Source organism: Cetorhinus maximus, chromosome 16 (assembly GCF_964194155.1).
Source record: "Cetorhinus maximus chromosome 16, sCetMax3.hap1.1, whole genome shotgun sequence".
Lineage (NCBI taxonomy): Eukaryota > Metazoa > Chordata > Chondrichthyes > Lamniformes > Cetorhinidae > Cetorhinus > Cetorhinus maximus.
In genome coordinates, this window is record NC_135894.1 from 17415665 (window position 1) to 17435663 (window position 19999).

The window sequence follows — 19999 nt, forward strand, 5'->3', positions numbered from 1 at the left end:
GGGAAGTCCTGAGGACAGAAAAGATGCTATATAAATCAAATCCTTTCTTTCATTCTAATTTGGTAAGATGCTAAGTGGAGGTGCAACCCTGCGTTAAAAATTCCCTTTGTGATAACCCACCAAGGATTGTGCCAGAGTTCCCCATGGAATAGCCTTTAATGAAACCCCACACAGCATGCTCAAAATAACTTCTCGCTTTGGCTAGAGTCCAGTCTTCTGTTTCCAGAGTTGCAGGACTCCTCAGAAAAGTGAAAATCCTGTTGCTCTTTTCTACTTTTTACAATAAATGAAACCCAGCCCCTTTAGTTCCTGGACTGTGCATTGAGTAACAGGCAGTCCCACACAACGGTAACTTTATCTAATCCCATTCATGATTTAACACTACTGCAGTGCTTTTGAAATGTTCAGTGCTGACATTACCAAGACATAGCTACATCTTATTTCTTTTCAGAATTGGTGCACAGAGTTGTGTTTTTTTCTAAGCCTATTTGATCCAGTATAAAACAGTATGCCACCTCCTGCACCTCTTATCCTTTAATACCTGTCAATATTGATGTTTGAGCTACTCATTACTGTACCAGGCCGTGCCCCCATTTTTCCTAATTGATACTATTTGGATTAATGATATCTGATTGGGTGACATAGGTAAAAGCTTTTGTTTGGGACAGGGAGATACTTGAGCCCAAATGCTCATGTGACAGAGGAGATACTATCAGATTTCAGCTCTCCAGCTTGTGTTACTGGAGAATCAGCTGCCCCCTGGCACTTTACTGAGTTCTACATTGATCCCTACACATGCAGATCTGAGTATATCGGGAGCAGGGACTGTGGAGCACCGTTTTAATGCTGGGCTGCTTCGAGTTCTGTGGGTCTGAATGTCCTTTCAGGACCTTGGTCAGCTCCTGGCCTTTTGTTAAAAATAATAATGGCCAAATATATCTGATCATTGAGGGCTGAAGTTGGAAAAACGATTCCTGGGCGGATGATGTTTTAAATGACCACCTATCCACATTGGGAATGTAAAAAGAAGCCTATTATTAAAAGGCCTGTCGAAATGATAAACCCATCGATGCAAGCGCACTGCCAACTCAGGTTCAGCTACTCCCTGTGAGGATGCCATTGCAGATCAGCCATTGACTCTTCACGCGACAGGGACACTCCAGCAGGACCATGTTGAAGAAACTGAACTCGTTGTTCCGCCCACAAGTGGAAAGAAAACTGGGTGAGTCTCAAGGAAATAAAGAATGGCAAAGAGAAGAGTCTGGCATCAGGTTGGTCCGCAGCACCTCCCTCTACCTGATTGGAGAAAGTCATCAAAACCTGGGCAGCTCTTTGAAACGGAGCCAGAGCGCAGTAAGTGTGGACTCCTCCATCTACCACATCAAGGCTGAAGATCGGGTCTGGATGTTCTCCAGGACACAAGACTGCCTACAATACCTACAGGATCTGATAGTTCTGCGCCAACAATACCGGCCAGTCAGCAACCTCAACAAGCCGAAGGAGAATAGGCCAGATCCATCCTCTGCATCAACAAAACATCTCAAATCTGGCAAGGAAGTGTCAGCCTCCAAACACACCTCCAAAGTAAGTATTTAACATTCCTCCTTACTGAACAAGGATTGAATTTCTAATAACCAATTGAATCCCATCCCAGCTGTTTGAAATTATAATATTGGTTAATAAAATGAGACAGATGGCAAAAAAGAAACTTTGCCATTTTTACCATTTAGCCCTTTTAACATGTACATGAATATTAGATGATCTACATAGAAGGAGATGTACCTGACTCCATCACACTATTCAAAGGGGTCTTCTTCTGGCCAATACAAAACAGACCATCCAGTCATTGCTGGTGTGGGATCTTGTTGTGTACAATTGGTTGCCACATTTTCCTACATTACTACATTGATTAAAAAAAAACTCAATGGGCTGAGTTAGTGAAAGACCTCATATATTGTCACGAAACAATCATATTGTTTATAATATTATTTGTGGGATTTTGTAAAGTAGGCTTGTGTGTGCATATGGTTCTGTGTGTGGCTGATTTCATTAGAGATGGATAGACTGCAAGGTTTAAATTATCAAAAGAGATAGGTGTAAAAGAGCATTTGAAATGCTAATGAGTGAGCTGGGGTTAAAGTCAGCAGATAGGATGTGAATGAAATTTGCATTTTAAGATAAGACATAAGATTTTTACAACTGACAAGATAAATAGGGCAAAGAGATTATGTTGATTTTCCCCAAAAGTGCTGGCCATAATGATAACATAAAAGCTTTTTTATATTATGGGAAAAGTAAATTCCAAAGACATGTTGGTACAATGGTATTTACAGATTAAAGAGGAAGGAATATATTTAAAGAAGGATGGAAGGTTGTGTGTGATGTGGCCATGTAATATCTGAAAGGTACACCGTGTGAAACAGACTTGGAGAAAAGCCTCAAGTCACTTTGCAGAAGTCTGCTGTCTCAGTAACCAAAGTTGTGTTAAAAGCCTTTGGAATTCCACTTCCACGATTGGGTGCTTGTGGTAACCTTGCTGAATTGTCACTATAAATTTAAAATCTATTTTTGTACTGTTGCCTTAAAGGGGTGTATAGTTAGGAGTCTGGTTAATTAGAAATTTTGGGAATTGTTATAATATTAAGCAACTGTAATCTTATGTATGTGCTTTATTCTTTTGTTAATGTTTTAATTTATTTTTAAAAAATTTCTAAAGGTGTTAATGGACTCCTTCTGAGTTCAGTGCACAAGCCTTCTCGTAATAAACACAAATTGCAAAACCATTGTGATAACTTGGCCAAGCTTCCCTTGTGGATTTGGTCAGCCTGGCAAATACCACCTGCCGTATCATAACAATATAAATGCAAGTCCTTCTTTCTTTACTTAACTGGAATTGATGTTGAGTCAGATATGTTTAAAATGTATAGCTGTTTGTCTTTAGGGACTACAGGTTACATGTGCCAAATATTAAAACACTCATTAGTTAGCTTTGTCCTGCAAGATGTATGAGGGTTAAATCACCTTTGCCTAGTGGCTCCATTGATACTTGTGGGTTGCTTCCTTTTCAACCAAATTAAATTACCTTGAGATTTCCAACTGGAAAAAAGTACACACATTTGGAGTGATATCCTGTTTCAGGTCGCTGTGAATATTGGTGCCAATTAAACAACAATGTGAAAAGGACATGAAAAGACCAGCTGCTTCATGGAGTTTGCTCTATCCATCAATTAGAGGAAAAGACAATGGTAAATTTCTTTCCAATGCTCCCAGACAAACAAAGGCCAGGACATCAATGTGACTGTGATCTAGCAACTGCCTATAACAGGAAGGAACTCAGCCATTGGGTAGCACCCTTGTCAACAAGTCAGAATTTTTTGGGTTCAGGCCCCACTGCAGAGACTTGAGCACATAATCCAGACTGATGCTTCAGCGCAGTACTGAGGGAGTGCTGCACCATCAGAGGTGCCTGTTTTTGGGTGCGATGTTAAACTGAGGCCCTGTCTGCCCCCTCAAGTAGGAGCAAAAGATGCATAAGATGCACAGTGGGTTGTGGGGGTGGGAGGGGGTGTGGTCGGGGGGTGGGTGGGGAGGTGGGAGAGCGGATGATGCAAATCAGTAGGCGTAAGCTTTGTCCAGCACTGTGGGTTTACCTACATCAGATAGACTGCAGTGTTTCAAAAAGGCAGCTCACCACCATCTTCTCAAGGGCAATTAGGGGTGAACAAAATTGCTGGTCTAGTCAACGATGCTCACATCCCATGGAAGAATTTAAAAAAATGTCTAGCAGCGCTGCATAGTTCTAATGTGGAGCTAGGAAGAGCATTCCTGTCTTCACATTCAGGTAAATAAGGTTAACCTTAACTGCATCTTTGGGTGGCAGTTCCCAACAGTCCCTTAAGGACACAATAACTTGGCTGCTATGTGCCTGAGGAAAAAGACCACAGCCCACCCAATGCAAGTTGCAGTCAGTCATGAAGCAATATCACAAAGGGGCCTGAAATAGGTGTCAGACCACTGATTTTCCTAGCCAGTGAGTGTAATGCTTGTTTCAGATGAGTGATCTGGATGACTAGAGGCTGCCCTAACCAAAATGGCGTATGAGCCACTTTGGGTATGCCAAATTGAGTTCTGCAGCACCCAACTTTGCCTGAAATTCTAGGCCAAAATCTTTTATTAGATGGTTAAATGTCATTCGGATGTAAAAATAATACAGCTTTCACATTGTAAACTTGGTTTCATTTTAAGGGGTAATTTTGCAAGACTTTGTTCCCAGTATGCAATTTTTCTAAAAGCAAGCACATGTTGAAGATAGCTTTATAATACTATAGGGTCAATCCTGCTACCCACATTCACATTTAGTGAGTTTCGTCACTACGAATGGGGCCGTGTAATATTATTGTTTTGGTTTACAAATCCTTTGCAGCTGCCCTGTATGACCTGGGTCACTGTGTTTCATCTCAGGTGAACTGATTTTAATGTTTGACGTGGTGGTTGACTGTGTCAGGGGAAGCAGTGGCCAGTGGCAGCCTGTGTAGTTTTAATATTGAGTTGACAGGGAGGGACACTCCTGTTCCTCCCAGCTCCATCTTCAAGTATATTTTATTAACCCGATCTTGTCCCTTTAAGAACTGCCCATTAGGCCACATAGAGATCTGATTTCCCTGAGTGCAGCTGGCAGAGGGGCCCTCAAACAGGTTGAGGCTCCTTATTTTGAAGTGTGGAGGGTCTAATGCCTGTTTCAGGCGTGGGCACTCCTCACTGCTTTTTGACTTTTTCACTTCTGCCTTGTAATGAGTATTCATTTCTTGTCCGCCATTTTGGAGCCTCAGGAATCTGTTTAACGCCTGAAAAACAGGCATCTGGATGGCTAATTTCCTGCATCAGAGTTTTCAAAAGTTACATTCTTTAAGATTCATTTCTGGGATATGGGCATTGCTAGCAAGGCCAGAATTTATTTTTTATCTCTAGTAGCTAACAAATACATAACAAATTAAATAGTTCTTATGAATTTATTTCACTTCACATTAGAAAGGGGAAATAGTACATTAAAAGGGATATACTCTATGTATCCAAGCATTTTGTACTTGGCATTGTACACGGAGCACAGTGCTCATAGGGTGCAAGGAAGTGTTCAACATCTCTTTAAGTAGCAAGTTGATTGGTTGTTATTTTAGTAACGGTAATATTAAGGCTAATCAAAAACCACTTTGTTCCAGCTATCTCTTTAAACAAAATATTACTTTTCTAGATTTTTTTGAACAAAAAAATAATCAACGGACAACCATCAATAAAGTAACAAATCAAATCCCAGAATTTTTGTCAACTATCACTGAGTGGGTAGCACTCTTACCTTTGAGTCAGAAAGCTGTGACTTCAAGTTTCACTCCAGACAGCTGAGCACAAAACACAGACTGACACTCCAGTGCAATACTGAAAAACTACTGCACCTTCAGACGAGACATAATTTAGTAAAATCGGACTGGAAACAGCCACTTGAGTGTCAGGGTACTGGGGGAAGGGTGGCAATTGAAGAATGAAATAACGAGGATTCAGAACAAATATGTTCCCACAAGAGAAAACGGTGGGACTCCCAACTCTAGAGCTCCTTGGATGTCAAAAAGCACACAGAGTAGGATAAAAGGAAGCTTATGTCAGATATTGAGAGCTCAATACTGCAGAAAACTTAAAGGAGTACAGAAATTTCAGGTGTGAAATTAAAAAAAAAATATAAAGCAAGGAGAGGGAATGAGTAAATATTGGCAAGTAAAATCAAGAAATATGCAAAAATGTTTTATAAATGCATAAAGAGCAAGAAGGTAACTAAGGAAAGAGTAGGGCCTAGTAGAGACCAAAATGATAACCTGTGTGTGGAGGTGGAATATGTGGGCAGGATTCTTAAAGAATATCTTGAGTCTGACTTCACAAAAGAGAGGGACGGTGCAGAAATTGTAGTAAGGAGGAGGACGATGAAATATTGGATAAGTCAAACGTAATATTAAGGCCTTTATATCTTGAGAAGTATATAAATTGTTAGACCTGAATGAAATGCACCCCAGGCTGGTAAGAGAAGCAGAGAAGAAAATTATGGAGCTCTAACCATCATTTTTCAGTCCTCTCTGGCTACAGGTATGGAGCTGTCATGCTGGAGGACTGTAAGACTGCTAACTTTGTACCATTGTTTATCGAGGGCAAAAGAGATAGATCGAGTAATTACAAATCAGTCAGCCGAACCTTGGTGGTGGGCAAATTATTGAAAAATATAGTGAGAGTATTAGTTGTCATTTAAAAAGACAGATTAATCAAGACAGTCAATGTGGATTTATTAAGGGAAGGTTGTGTCTGACTAACTTGAATGAATCTTTAGCGGCGGTAACCAGGAGGACTGTGAGTCAGCATATTTGATGTATTTTACATGGATTTTAACCAGGCTTTTGACAAGGTGTCACACGGCAGACTGGTCAGGAAATTAAATACTCACAGGATCCAAGAAAAAGTAGCAAATTAGATCTAAAATTGGCTCAGTGGCAGGAAGCAAAGGATAATGGTTGACGGGTGTTTTGTGACTGGGAGATTGTTTCCAGTGGTTTCCATAGTCCTCAGTATAAGGTCACTTTCTTTCCATGGTTTATATCAATGAGTTAGATTTAGGGGCATGATTAAGAAGTTTGTATAAATTGAACGTGTGGTTGATAGCGAGGAGGAAAGCTATAAACAGCAGGAGGCTATCAATGAGAGTCACGGAGTCAGAAAACTGGCAATGGAATTCGTTCTGGAGAAGTGTGAGCTAATGCATTTGGAAAGGGTGAACAGGGCAAGGGAGTACACAATAAGTGATAGGATACTGAGAAGTGTAGAGAAGAAAGGGCCTTGGAATGCATGTCTGCAGATCCCTGTAGGATCTACCCCTAGGTAGATAAGGTGGTATAAGGTAGAAGGGATTCTTTCCTTTATTAGTCGAGGCATAGAATATAAGACCAGGAAAGTTATGCTAGGAATCAATAAAACATAGTTAGGCCACAGTTAGAATAATGTGTATAGTCTGGTAACCAGATCACTGAAAATATGTGGTTACACAGGAAAGGGTGCAGAGGAGGTTTATAAGAACATTGCTAAGACTGGAAAATTTTAGCTGTGAGAAAAGATTGGATAAACTGGGGTTGTTTTTCTTCAGAACAGGCTGAAGGGAGATTTAATAAGTGAGGCCTATAAGTGTATGAGGGGCCTAGATAGAGTGGATAGGAAGGAATTCTTATCCTTAGCAGAGAGATTGATAACTAGGGGACATAGATATAAAACAATTGCCAGAAGGGTTAGAGGGGAATTGGAAAGAGAATTTCTCACCCAGAGGGTGGAATTCACTGCTTGAAAGGATGGTAGAGACACATCACATTTAAAACAAATCATCATCACATTTAAAACAAACATTTGGCTATGCATGCAAAGTGCTATGACCTATAAGGCAAAGACTAACAGCTGTAAGGTGGACAGCTGCCACAAATATGATGGGCTGAATGGCCTCCTTCAGTGCTGTAAATTTCCATGATTTCATGACCCTTTCAGGTGGATGGGAAATAACCCATGGCACTATTTCAAAGAAGAGCAGAGGAGTTCTCCCTCATGTCCTGGTCAATACCCCCCAACCAATGTCACAAAAACAAATTATCTGAGCATGATCACATTGCAGTTTGTGGGAGCTTGCTGTGTGTAAATTGGTTGCTGTGCCTCCTACATTGCAACAGTGACTACACTTCAAAAGTACTGCATTGGCTAAAAAGTGTTTTGGGACAACCTGTGGTTAGGGAAGATGCTATATAAATGCAAATCCTCCCTTCTACTTTATCCCAAAATTTAAAATGTATCAAAACAATCATTAAATCTGAAAGGTCTTTCACCTTTTAATGAGCCCGTCCATTCCAGTGACAGTCTATCCATTACGCACTTCCTGTATACAGTTAGCATTTTTGTTGGCAAAGATGCAATTTTTTCCATACTTATGTCAATAAAGCTGTTATTTATTTATTTAACAGAAACCAAAAGACAAATCTAATCCTGCACCAGTACCAACAGAAGCAGACACACTAGCATACTTTGATTCAGTTATCGCAGATTTTGATCAGGAAAGCAAACTTGAAGTTCAACTTGCAGAGGACACGCACCTTGATGTGGATTTTGTTAGTAAGTATATCTTAGTAGAAAACAAAAGCTACATTACTATGCTTCATAGCCCTATGAATGTGAAGGCCCAAGGAGTCTTGGAGCTGTTCAATAGATCTAAGGCCTCATTTCCAAGTGTATATTAACCCCTTACATGGTGCTACAGTACTAACACAGGAAGGTTTGGTCCATAACATATTATTATGCAATAAGCTTATGAACAATGAAGCTTTAACATGTTTAAGCAAAACAGAGGGAGGAATCATCCTAGATTTGCACGAAATGTGGTAGTGGGCACGCAGAAAGACGTTTTGCCCACTGGCCGTAATAGTGGATTTTTGCACCATGCCTACATGGGAAACATACCGGGTCGCTGGCGGGCAGGCTCCGATTTGCCCACCTCACCGTTACCTTGCCACTTCCTCACTGCAGGTGCCATATTTAAACTGCAGCCGCGTGCACCATGCTTGCAGCCCAGGACTGCTCCAGTGAAGGCACGGTCACAAAAACCAAAAAGAGTGCAGCCGCTCCCACCTCCCCCCCCCCCAATTCAGGGACATGTCCCTGAGACGCCTTTTTGATGCTGTCCTCTACACCCCCATCTGGCTGCAGGAGGCCCATTGGTCTCACCCCTCTGGCTTCAGAGATAGTGGCAGAGGCGGTCAGTGCCAATGCTGCACAGCAAAGGTCGGCCATCCAGTGCAGAAAGAGGATGAATTATCTCATCTGTGCCGCCAGGGTAAGTCAACCATCTCATCACTCTAAACTCACCCACTCACAAGCCCATCACGCATTCACTGGCACCTCACTCACTGCCAGCTCAAGGGATATCACCACGCACTCTCTCAAACACACCCTCACACCTCCATCGGGCCTCATCTCCTCTGGAGACTGCCTCCTCATCCTGTCCATGGCTCCACACAGCACACACGCATGCCTGGCATCCTTCTCCTTTGGCTTGACATGTGCCTTGTTCACACTCTCTCCATCTGTCTTTATGCAGGACAAGATCACATGTAATTGCCGGAAGAGGTCCCAGATCAGGTGTGGAGCGCTGGACAGAGGTCCTCACACTGTTTGAGATTTGAGCGTTGGAGCTGGCTGGAGAGGACGCCGACCGCTCTTGCAGCGATGGTGAGGTTGGCGATGAACGCCCAAGTGAGAATCCTGCACCACAACATCCCTCTCTCAACGCTGCTCTGAGTCCATTTTCCTGTGTGTAATGCGGCTGCCAAACACTAATAATCTCCACTTTCTGTCCTAGGCACATCTGACACATAGCCCTCAGGCAACCTTGACCCCGACCCCAGAGCCGAGAGCGCCTCGGATGAGGACCCTGAGGGCAGCACTGTTGAAGACCCATCACGGTGCTTCCCCACACCCGCCACCAGCACAGAGACACATACCTCTAGGGGTCTAGATGTGGAGCAGCCTCAGGATCACAATCTGGTGAGCACAGCACACAATCTGCTCCACAGCTAGGGGAGGCAGGGACATCCTTGATCACCGGCACTTGGAGGACTGCCGGAGTCAAGGAATCTGCTGAGTCTGAGTCAGATGAGTCAGATGATGAGCCTCTGGACTTGGTCCTCAATCAGTTGTTGGAGCTGCACAGATGATTACAGGAACATCAGGAAGGGATGTCTAGTGTACTCCTCAGATTGCGATGGAGGAGTCCATCTACCTTCAGTCTGAGGTGATAGCGCCGGCATGCCAATGCACCAAGCCAAAACTGGCAGGATGATGTTTCCATTGGAGACCTTGGTCCAGGCCATAGGACTCCATCACTGACACCATAGTTGGCCTCCAGCAGTGTCAATGTGAGAGGGGTAAGGGGTAGCTCAACCTCACTCCAACTTCCCCTTCTCCTCAAGGAGTCAGCCAGGGGCCCTCGGGCACCTAAAAGGAGGAGGACCAGCAGCTCAACACCCCAGGGCCATCCACCCTGGGGTGACTCCGGGAATGTCCGGCCAATCCAAATCCCCTCTTCCTGTGACCTCATCACCTCCAGCTCCACAGGCTCAGGAGGGTGCACCTGGTCCACAGCAGGATACCCAGAGCAGGCCAGGAACGTCCATGTCTTGGCCCTCCAGAGGATGCCCGCCAAAGCCATCAATGGCAACAGGACATAGCAGGCTGCCTCCATCTCCGCTATGGATGTCGGGGGACCACCAAGATGTAGCTGCAGGGTTAGGAAGGTTAAGCAGATGTAACTCTTTTGAGTCAAAACCAAAGAAACTAAATTAACAAAATCAGGGACAAATTAAAAGGCAGCCCCTTAAAGGGAAACTGCAAAAACATCGACAAAATTTAAAGGAAACTTCACCAATATTAATTCAAAATGTGATTAAGGTGGTCATTAACACACCCAAGTCCCCGCAGTGCCCACCAAGCATGGAAGGCCTCGATGGTGCTGGTGGACACCGCATGCTCCCTCTCCAGGGACACCTGGCTGTGAACATAGCCGCAGGAGAGGGTCAGATAGTTGGGTTGGACGACCCTCTAGTTGCACCGTGTGGGCACAGGTGTTAACCACTTGTACATAATGTTCATTATTGTAAATAAACTCCCAAGAATGTCCCCTTACCTATGGCTCTTTGTTATGATGAGCAGTGTTCATGTCATTTGGATGTGAAATCTTGTTTCCTGCACATGATAAAGGCAGGTGTCTCAGTCCAGGGCCCCTTCCCTGTGCAGCGTGTAACCTTCAGACCAAAGTGATGGTCCAGCCTCACACTCACTGGACACATTAGTGATGCCTGCATCTTGTGGAAAGGCGTCACAGTGTTCCATCATTCTCTCTGTGTGCTCTCAGCAGCTTTGAGGCAGGGCTGGCCCCCATCTCTTCAGCATCTGTGTCCGATGAGGGTGTGGTCCTGAATGGGTCAGGTGCTGAAGGCTGACAAAGGATCAGGTACATTTAAAGTTTCATGGCTGTGTCTCAATGATATGAACCTGATCACAGAGCACAAGCGAGCTGCCCTCGGCCAGACAGGAGTCAGACATTCACAGAGGCAATGTGAAGATCTATGGAGTGTCCTCTCTGCATGTCAACATCTTCCTCCTGGAGTCTAGAGATTATTAGGGCCTCCGCTGCATCTCCATGACATGAGCCTGAGCACTGAGGGTATGTGCGCTGCTGTCAGCCACACAGGAGTCAAATGTTCACAGGCGCAAGGTGAGGATGTCAGGACTGTCCTCACTGCATCTCGTCATCTTCCTCCATGAATCCGGTTGCTATGGGGGCCTCCTGAGTGTGCCTGCCAGTGCGATGGCCTCATCGCCAGTATCCTCGCCTTCGAGGGCCTCAGCACTGTCATCCCATTTGATGGTCTCCTCATCGGAGGAGACATGCCGCTCTTCCATCTTCTCCTCAGGCAGGTTCCCCCGCCACCCCACCCTGCTGCAGCACCAGGTTGTGGATGTGCGACACCCTCTGGGGACTGTATTGTAGGGCTCCACCGGACCTGTCGAGGCACCAGAACCTCATCTTCAAGATGCCTATCATTTGCTCCACCAAAGCCTGAGTCACAGCTTGAGCCTCAATATACTGTCTCTCTGCTGCAGTCTGAGGCCGCCACATGGGTGTCATCAGCTGCGTCCTCTGTGGGTGGCCCTTGTCCCCGAGGAGCCAACCCTGCAGCCTCAGTGGATCCTGGAAGATGTCAGGGATCTGAGACCTGCTAAGGATGTAGGAGATGTGGACGGTTCCTGAAAATCATGCGCAGACCTGAGGATGTGCTTGTGGTGGTTGCAAACCAGCTGAACGTTCAGCAAGTTGACGTAGCTGACTGCTTGTTGCCATGGAGATCTAAATACCAAGCAAGTGCTGTCAATGGCATCCTGCACCTGTGGAAAACCAGAGATCTGCGCAGATCCCAGCGTTCTTGCTTCCTGGCTTTCTTGATCCCAGGCAAAATACACAAAGTTCTGTGCCTTTGTGAAGATGGTGTCCATGACCTCCTGGATACACGTGTGTGGAGGCTTGTGAGATCCCACACAGGTCACCTGTGGAGCCCTGGAAGGAGCCACTGGCGTAAAAATTGAGCGCCCCAGTCACTTTCACAGCCACTGGCAGTGGATGCCCTCCATGTCCCCATGGCACCAAATCCTGGTGACCAAATAAGGTGGCAGGTGTGATCGACCAGTTCCCTAGATATGCACGGTCTTCGGTGACTCTGGTTCTTGGTCATCTGCAGGAAAGACAGGTGTCATCTATAGACCCTGGGTCTAGCGAGGCTCCTACGAGCGACGGCTCTCTGTGGATCTTCAGCTGCGTACACAGCAGGCCCTGCTGCCCCTTCATCTTGAGTGAGGTGCTCCTTCCTTTGCTGGGCCAGGTGCCTCCACCACACTCTTTCTTCTCTGCTCCCTGTAAGCCATGAGGCATACCGCTAAATCACCAGGCTCCATACTCCTGATGTTCTCCTCCTGCAGGATCAAAGAGAGAGACATGTGAGTTAACATATGTGCCCTAAGAACCTCTCTTGGTTAAGTCTGAAGGCCCCTTCACGCATTCAGGAGAGTGCTGGCCACCACTTGGATGGCCAGTGTGTAATACACTCATTGGCTGTCCGAAACCTCACCCACCTCCGTCCCACTCTACTTGATCGATTGGTGGCAGCGTCGGCCATTGGACTGCATGCTGTGCTCTGAGCTCAGGCACAGACATTCTCCTAACTCACACTGCAAGGCTGCGCTGTTAGCTTGGACAATAACCTGCTCACTGACACTCAGTTTGGGTTCCGCCAGGGTCACTCAGCTCCTGACCTCATTACAGCCTTGTTTCAAACATGGACAAAAGAGCTGAACTCCAAGGTGAGGTGAAAGTGACTGCCCTTGAAATCAAGGCCGCATTTGACCAAGTGTGGCTTCAAGGAGCTCCAGCAAAACTGGAGTCAATGGGAATCGGGGAAAACTCTCCACTGGTTGGAGTCATACCTGCACAAAGGAAGATAGTTGTGGTTGTTGGAGGTCAGTCATCTCAGCCCCAGGACATCACTGCAGGAGTTCCTCAGGGTAGTGTCCTCAGCCCAACCATCTTCAGCTGCTTCATCAATGACCTTCCTTCCATCATAAGGTCCGAAGTGGGGATGTTCGAAGTTGATTGCATAATTTTCAGCACCATTCATGACTCCTCAGATACTGAAGCAGTCCATGTCCAAATGCAGCAAGACCTGGACAATATCCAGGCTTGGGCTGACAAATGGCAAGTAACATTCACACCACACAAGTGGCAGGAAATGAGCATCTCCAATAAGAGAGAATCCAACCATCGCCCCTTGGCATTCAATGGCATTGCAATCTCTGAATCCCCTACTATCAACATCTTGGGGGGGTTACCATTGACCAGAAACTGAACTGGACTAGCCGTATAAATACTGTGGCTACAAGAGCAGGTCAGAGGCTAGGAATCCTGCGGCGAGTAACTCATCTCCTGACTCCCCAAAGTCTGTCCACCATCTACAGGCACAAGTCAGGAGTGTGATGGAATACTCTCCACTTGTCTGGATAAGTGCAGCTCCAACAACACTCAAGAAGCTTGACATCGTCCAGGACAAAGCAGCCCACTTGTTTGGCACCCCATCCACAAACATTCACTCCCTCCACCCCCGACGCACAGTAACAGCAGTGTGTACCATCTACAAGATGCACTGCATGAATTCACCAAGGCTCCTTAGACAGCACCTTCCAAACCCACAACTGCTACCATCTAGAAGGACAAAGGCAGCAGATAGATGGGAACACCACCACCTTGGACGTTCTCTTCCAAGTCACTCACCATCCTGACTTGGAAATATATCGGTCGTTCCTTTTCTGTCGCTGGGTCAAAATCCTGGAACTCCCTCCCTAACAGCACTGTGGGGGTACCTACACCACATGAACTGCAGGGGTTCAAGAAGACAGCTCACCACCGCCTTCTTAAGGGCAATTAGAGATGAGTAATAAATGCTGGCCTAGCCAATGAAGCCACATCCCTTGAATGAATAAAAAATGCTGGTCTAAACCTTAATAAAGACATTGCAAGAGGCTGTGAGCACCTCCACCAGTGACTGCACCATGCCCACCTTTCACACGGGGATTGTACAACTTGCCCAGTCGGCCAATTGTTCTGCTGCCCCCTGAAATACACATTAATTTGCAGCCTGCACCTGAGGGGTGAAAAGTTCTGGAGCATTTTCATGCTTTTGCATTGCTTGAGTGGACAGAGAAGCTTCAGAGGTCCAAGCATGTTAGTGGAGCTGCTGCCTAATGGTCTCAGCTGCGGCACGATGCTCACCTTCGACAAGCTTTGCGTGGCCACTTTCCTCACTCTCCTTTTCCCTACCCCGCCCCCGACAAGGCATTTGCTTGTGTACTTCCATCAATCTGCCTTGCCCCCTCCATCCCTCGGCCTCACCTGCATGGGATCCCTGGCACCACACTGAAAGCCAGCCGGGAAAAAGCGACTTGTTAGTGTCTCTCCCGAATGAGCGGCACCTCTCTCTTGACGTCTTTCGGGCGATGTGAGGTTGTGTGCACTCCCTTCTGAGTTCCCCTTGAAGTTCAGCTCGCCAAGTGCATGCCTTTTGAAGGCAGTTGTGAAGCACACTGTGCTGAATTCACGGTGACATGGGGGGTAAATTTGATGTTGGGGGGATGATTCTGTCGAGAGGGCACAATAGTGAGATGCAAATGCATTGAAATTAAGTTCCCGACATTGGACAGCATTGACAGGCGGAGCAGACGATTGCAAACCGGTTTCACAATGGCATCAAACCAACTTTTGACCTTCTCGCCATCTTGTCCGCCAATGGGACTGGACGATTCTGCCCTGACTGGTCTATGAACATTATCTGGGCCCTGAGATTTTTTTTTAACATCTTCATCTGATCTGACTGTTGCAATACTCAGATTTGACCCTTCTGACTGTGGCCTCAATTCCAGTTGCATTGCACTGCTTGGGGGCAACACTTTTAGGCCCCCTTCACCTAGATACCAGTGAAACAGAATTGTACCAATGGAAATAGTCAAGTTTCTTCATGTGACTCCGACCCATATCTAATGGCGGTTAAGGCAACAGCTTGGTCTAGAGTGACGTTTGATGTCGGACTCAACCCCTCATTCCTGCTGGATTCTCTGCCCCTGTTGGCCATAGGTGGCGCTGACTCACCCAACCTGGTAATGAAGGTCACCATTGATTATGGCAATTCTAGCAGAGAATGTTGCTGCAAAAAAACAGCGTGGTGGCGGTATTCCAGATCATTGGCAGATCATGGACTGCAGCGGTTCAAGACGGCAGTTTATCAACACCTTCTCAAGGGCAATTAGGGATGAACAATAAATGCTGGTCCAGCCAGCAATGCTTACATCCCATGAATGAATTTTTACAAAAATCACCTGCTCAGGCCTGGAGTGAACGGGGTGTACCACTCTCAAGGGCCCCCTTTCCACATCAGGTGACCCCCATTCCAAAGGGAACTAGATGTGTGTTTTTTAAAAAAGTGTTCAAAGAATACGGGGAAAGGGGCAGGGAATGGAGGAGAAATTCTACCTCTTTGACCACTGTGACCCTGTTCCATGACAAGTCAGAAAGACAGCTGGAGGCTTTCTGAAATGTTGAATAAAACTGCATAGTGGGAAAACCATCATTCCTGTCATTGTTACCCAGCGACTTGTTGGGAATTGGATGGGCGTAAAATAAGTGGTGCTTTTTTTCAACACTTTTATTTATTAGCTATAATGGCATTAGGGATGGCAAAGAAAGGAGCCCTTTGATGAAACCTCCAGCAATAGATCCAACCAGAGTTGGTATCCCTAGCTCTTGTGCTTTTCCATTTTGTCCCAAAGAGAGACACTGCCATTTTTCTGAGGCCTAACTGCAGCTTAGAACAGCACCTACCTCTACCAGTTGTCCACTGGATAAATCAGAGATGCACATGGGCAGGATTTTTTTGGATGGCCTTTCCACTCTGAGCAAGTTAGTTGGTTGGAGACAGGGCTTCTGCCCCTCACTTGGGCAGAAGTCCCACCTCAGAGAGCAGCCAATCTGACTGGCCAACAGCTCTGTAATCCCAGCAGCACCCAGTGGTAGCAGTGGCCAGGACTGAGACTACAAATAGCCCCCAGATGTTAAGCCCCGGAGACCAGGTAAGTGTGAGGAGTCTTCCAGCAGGGAGGAGAGGAGAGACCCGGTGCAGGGGGGGGGGAAGTGGTGGCGGTGGGGGAAGGGGTTGGGGTCTTGATGGAAAGGCTGGGGGTGAAGGGAACACCCATGGGGGACAGGCCCCAGGGGGGTGGGGGTCACCCAATATGGAAAGGGGGCCCTTGAGAGTGGTGCACCCCTTTCCTGTTCAAGGCCTGATATTTCAAAATTAATTCATGGGACATGGGCATCGCTGGCTAGGCCAGCATTTATTGCCCACCCCAAATTGCCCTTGAGAAGGTGTTGATGAGCTGCTTTCTTGAACAACTGCAGTCCATGATCTGCTAGGCTTTCCCCTGTCCCTGAACTCTTCCTGCCAACCACAAAATTAAGACTTGGTAGGAAGTAGCCCTTAAGTGGCCAATAATTGGTCACATAAGAGCCTCAAATGGGGTGAGACCCTAGGCCTCAATTGGCCCTAGGCCTCATCTGCCCCACGTAAAACCGCGCACAGATCGGAGCAGGCGGGAAGGCCACCCAGGGAATTTTGCAGCCCTGACCACACCCCCCCCACCACCCCCAATCCCACCGCCTATAAACCCACCAGCAGGGGACTGTAAAATTCTGCCCATGGTGGCGGATTTGATAGGGCAGCCCAGGAATGCCCACAGATATATCCCAAAATAGCAGTTAGGGTATAATTAGACGTAAAGTGGATCCTAGCCCGTGCCTGGGCCTCAGGCCTCATCTGAGTATTCCACAAGCAACACATGCTTCTGCCGGCTACAATTTCAGGCCACCCATCTCGCTGCAGTGACCACCTTGCCAGGTAAATATGGGCGGTGGTGGTGGGGGTTGGGAGTGGGGGGGAGTGGAAGAAGGTAGAAGATAGGAATAGAAAGACTTGCATTTATATAGTGTCTTTCATGACCACAGGATATCCCAAAATGCCTTACAGCTAATGAAGTACTTCACACTGTAGTCACTGCTGTAATGTAGGAAATGTGGCAACCAATTTGCTCACAGCAAGGTCCCACAAACAGCAGTGTGGTGATCTGATGTTGATTGAGGGATAAATATCAGCCAGGACATCAGGGAGGACTCCCCTGCTCTTCTTCAAATAGTGCCGTGAGATATTTTACATCCCCCTCAGTGGACAGACAGGGGAAGTGAGGGTTGCGGCCTTCAGGAGGACTGGCCGTCAGAAAAATGCAGGAACTTTAACTGGGTCTTCCAGGCTGCCGGGAGGTTTTCCTGGGACCCTTAGATGCTCTGCCGCCACGTGCTTCGGTGTTGATGGTGCAACACTGCCGTAGTCGCACGCTGCATGTGATGTCACTCTGTGAATGCAAGTGGTCTGATTGGCCCAGCTTAGCGCCACACGCTGGTTACAGGAAGACCAGCAGTTGTGAATGAGGAAGATTACAGGGTAGTGCGGCTCTCAGGCTATAATGTAAAAGAAGCTTGGGAGCTGATTACCCGCGACTTCTCACTTAGGGAGCACTGTGTTGGGGAACAGAGAACAGGTAGAAGGGAAAAAATAGCATTCAATAGAGGAAACAGTAATTGAACAAATATTGATCTGATCAAGTGTTTAAGATGGTTAAAAAATTGGAAGCTTTTCTCTGAGCTAATCCATGGTAAGGGGACATTACCTTAAAATCAGAGTTAAGCTATTCAGGGCTGATGTCTGGAAGCACTTCTTCACACCAAAGGTAGTGGAAATCTGGGGACTCTTTCCCTTAAAAAGCTGTTGAGGCCGAGGGTCAATCGAAAAGTTTAAGACGAAGAAAGAGATTTTTGTTTGGTCGGGTATTAAGTGATCTGCAAGCAGAGAGGGTAAATGAAGCTAAGACATAAATTAACTGTGATCTAATTGAACAGGCTGAATGACCTGCTGATGTTCCTATGTTTATCCATGTCTTTGTTACCTCAAAACTTGACTATTCCAATGCTCTCCTGGCTGGCCTCTTACCTTGAAACCTCCATAAAATTAGTGTCACCAATTTCACTGCTTGCACCAAATCCCATTCACCCATCCCCACTGTGCTCGTTGGCCTACACTGGCCTCTATCTGGCAACGCCTCAATTTTAAAATTCTCATTCTTGATTTCAAATCCCTTTACGACTTCACCTCTTCCTATCTCTGTAATCTCCTGTAGACCTACAACCCTCTGAGATATCTGCACTCCTCCAATTCTGATCTCTTTGCTAGATATTCATCTCCCCACCATTGGCAGTCATGCCTTCAACTGCCTAGGCCCTAAACTCTGGAATTCTCTCCCTAAAACTTCCTATCTCTCTCTCCTCCTTAAAGCCTACCTCTTTGACCAAGGGTTTGGCCATCTGGCCTGATATCTTTTAAGTGGTTCAGTCAATTCCTACCCGGTTACTCTCCTGTGAGGCACCATGGGATGTCTTCATATGTTAAAGGTGCTTTATAAATGCTCAGTGTTGGTTTTTTGTAGCAGGCACTTGGTTGTATGTTAATGGAAAATCACCGTGCTTCTCTTTCTATCTTCTTTGTGTCAAGTTGCCACCAGCACCAGTGAACACACTTTGCATTCGAACTGGATCCTTAAGTCACCGAGAAGGCACTCTATTGATGTGGCGCATTTGGCAAAGCTGGATCAGCTGCCTCGAAGGCACAGTGATGGTGTACGAATGAGCTTCAAGAGGTTTGAGCGACGACCGATGTACCTCCCGAAATTGGTTGAGAGCCCAATTCACACACTGAGATTTAAGCCGAAAGGGCGTAATGAAGATGACGAATTTTAGGTCCCTGCAGAGTGTCAAATGCTTTGAAACTTGGAACCTCCTGACAGCGAGCTTCTGTTTAACCTTTCGAAATGCCTTCTTTCACATCAAAAATTCCTTTCGCAACCAAACCTTGCAAAATCATTGACGTTTGGACGCGGCTCCATTGCTATTTTGTTACCCTGTTTTTTTTTCTGCTGCTGATGGAATTTTTAAAAAGTATTTGCAGTATCCTTCCAATTTTAATTGCTTTCTTGGCGGATGGAAAGCCCTCACTGTGTGACTGGCAATCTCAATCCTGAGCTGTGCCCACTTGATGGGATACAGGTAATGCCAATCAGTTGGGAGTTCCTACCCGCGGGGGAAACAATTTACTGTCACGCAGCATCTCATCCAATGGAGGGACTGAGAACCCAACACAGCCCAGCAAGGCAAGGGTAACACTGGGCGGCTCTCAGAGAGCAGTTGCCATCTAATCTAAATAATAGTGATAACAAACAGGGAGGTAGTTGGACATGACCACTGAACCCCTCTACCTGTGCATAATCTAATGGATATGTGGTGTTTGAGGCTTATGCTCCAGTGGGCAGAATGCTGATTGTGCCACAAAGGTTGAAGAAATGTTTACACTGTGAAGGATGAGGATCTCACGCCAACAGTTCCCCATTTGGCAATTTCTTCTTCCCACCAAGGATGAGAACAACAACTTGCATTTGTATAGCACCTCTGACCTGGTAAAATGCCCCAAGCTGCCTCACAGGAGCATTATCAGACACAATGCGATATCGAGCCACATAAGGGAGGTGACCAAATGTTTGGTCAAAGAGGAAGGTTTTAACAAGCATCTTAGAGGAGGATAGAGTACTGGAGAGGTTTAGGACGTGAATTCCAGAGCTTAGAACTAAGGTAGCTGAAGGCATGGCTACCAATGGTGACACAATTAAAACCAGGGATGTGTAAGGG

The 19999-nt window shown here is 46.2% G+C and overlaps 1 protein-coding gene across 1 annotated transcript; it reads left to right on the forward strand.

Annotated features, from left to right (window-relative positions):
• Nucleotides 1-1170: 1170 nt before the first annotated feature.
• Nucleotides 1171-19057, forward strand: c9h13orf42 (chromosome 9 C13orf42 homolog). Its single transcript, XM_078560598.1, has 3 exons — nucleotides 1171-1584; nucleotides 8028-8175; nucleotides 18813-19057. Exons 1-3 carry the CDS (start codon nucleotides 1171-1173, stop codon nucleotides 19055-19057), a joined length of 807 nt encoding a protein of 268 aa, XP_078416724.1.
• Nucleotides 19058-19999: the final 942 nt, after the last annotated feature.

Bases quoted from the DNA above. Each gene is read 5' to 3' on its own strand.
- c9h13orf42 (XM_078560598.1), top strand. From the start codon at position 1,171: ATGTTGAAGAAACTGAACTCGTTGTTCCGCCCACAAGTGGAAAGAAAA. The intron at 1,585-8,027 runs GTAAGTATTTAA...TTTATTTAACAG, and splicing joins CCTCCAAACACACCTCCAAA to AAACCAAAAGACAAATCTAA. The intron at 8,176-18,812 runs GTAAGTATATCT...CTTTGTGTCAAG, and splicing joins CCTTGATGTGGATTTTGTTA to TTGCCACCAGCACCAGTGAA.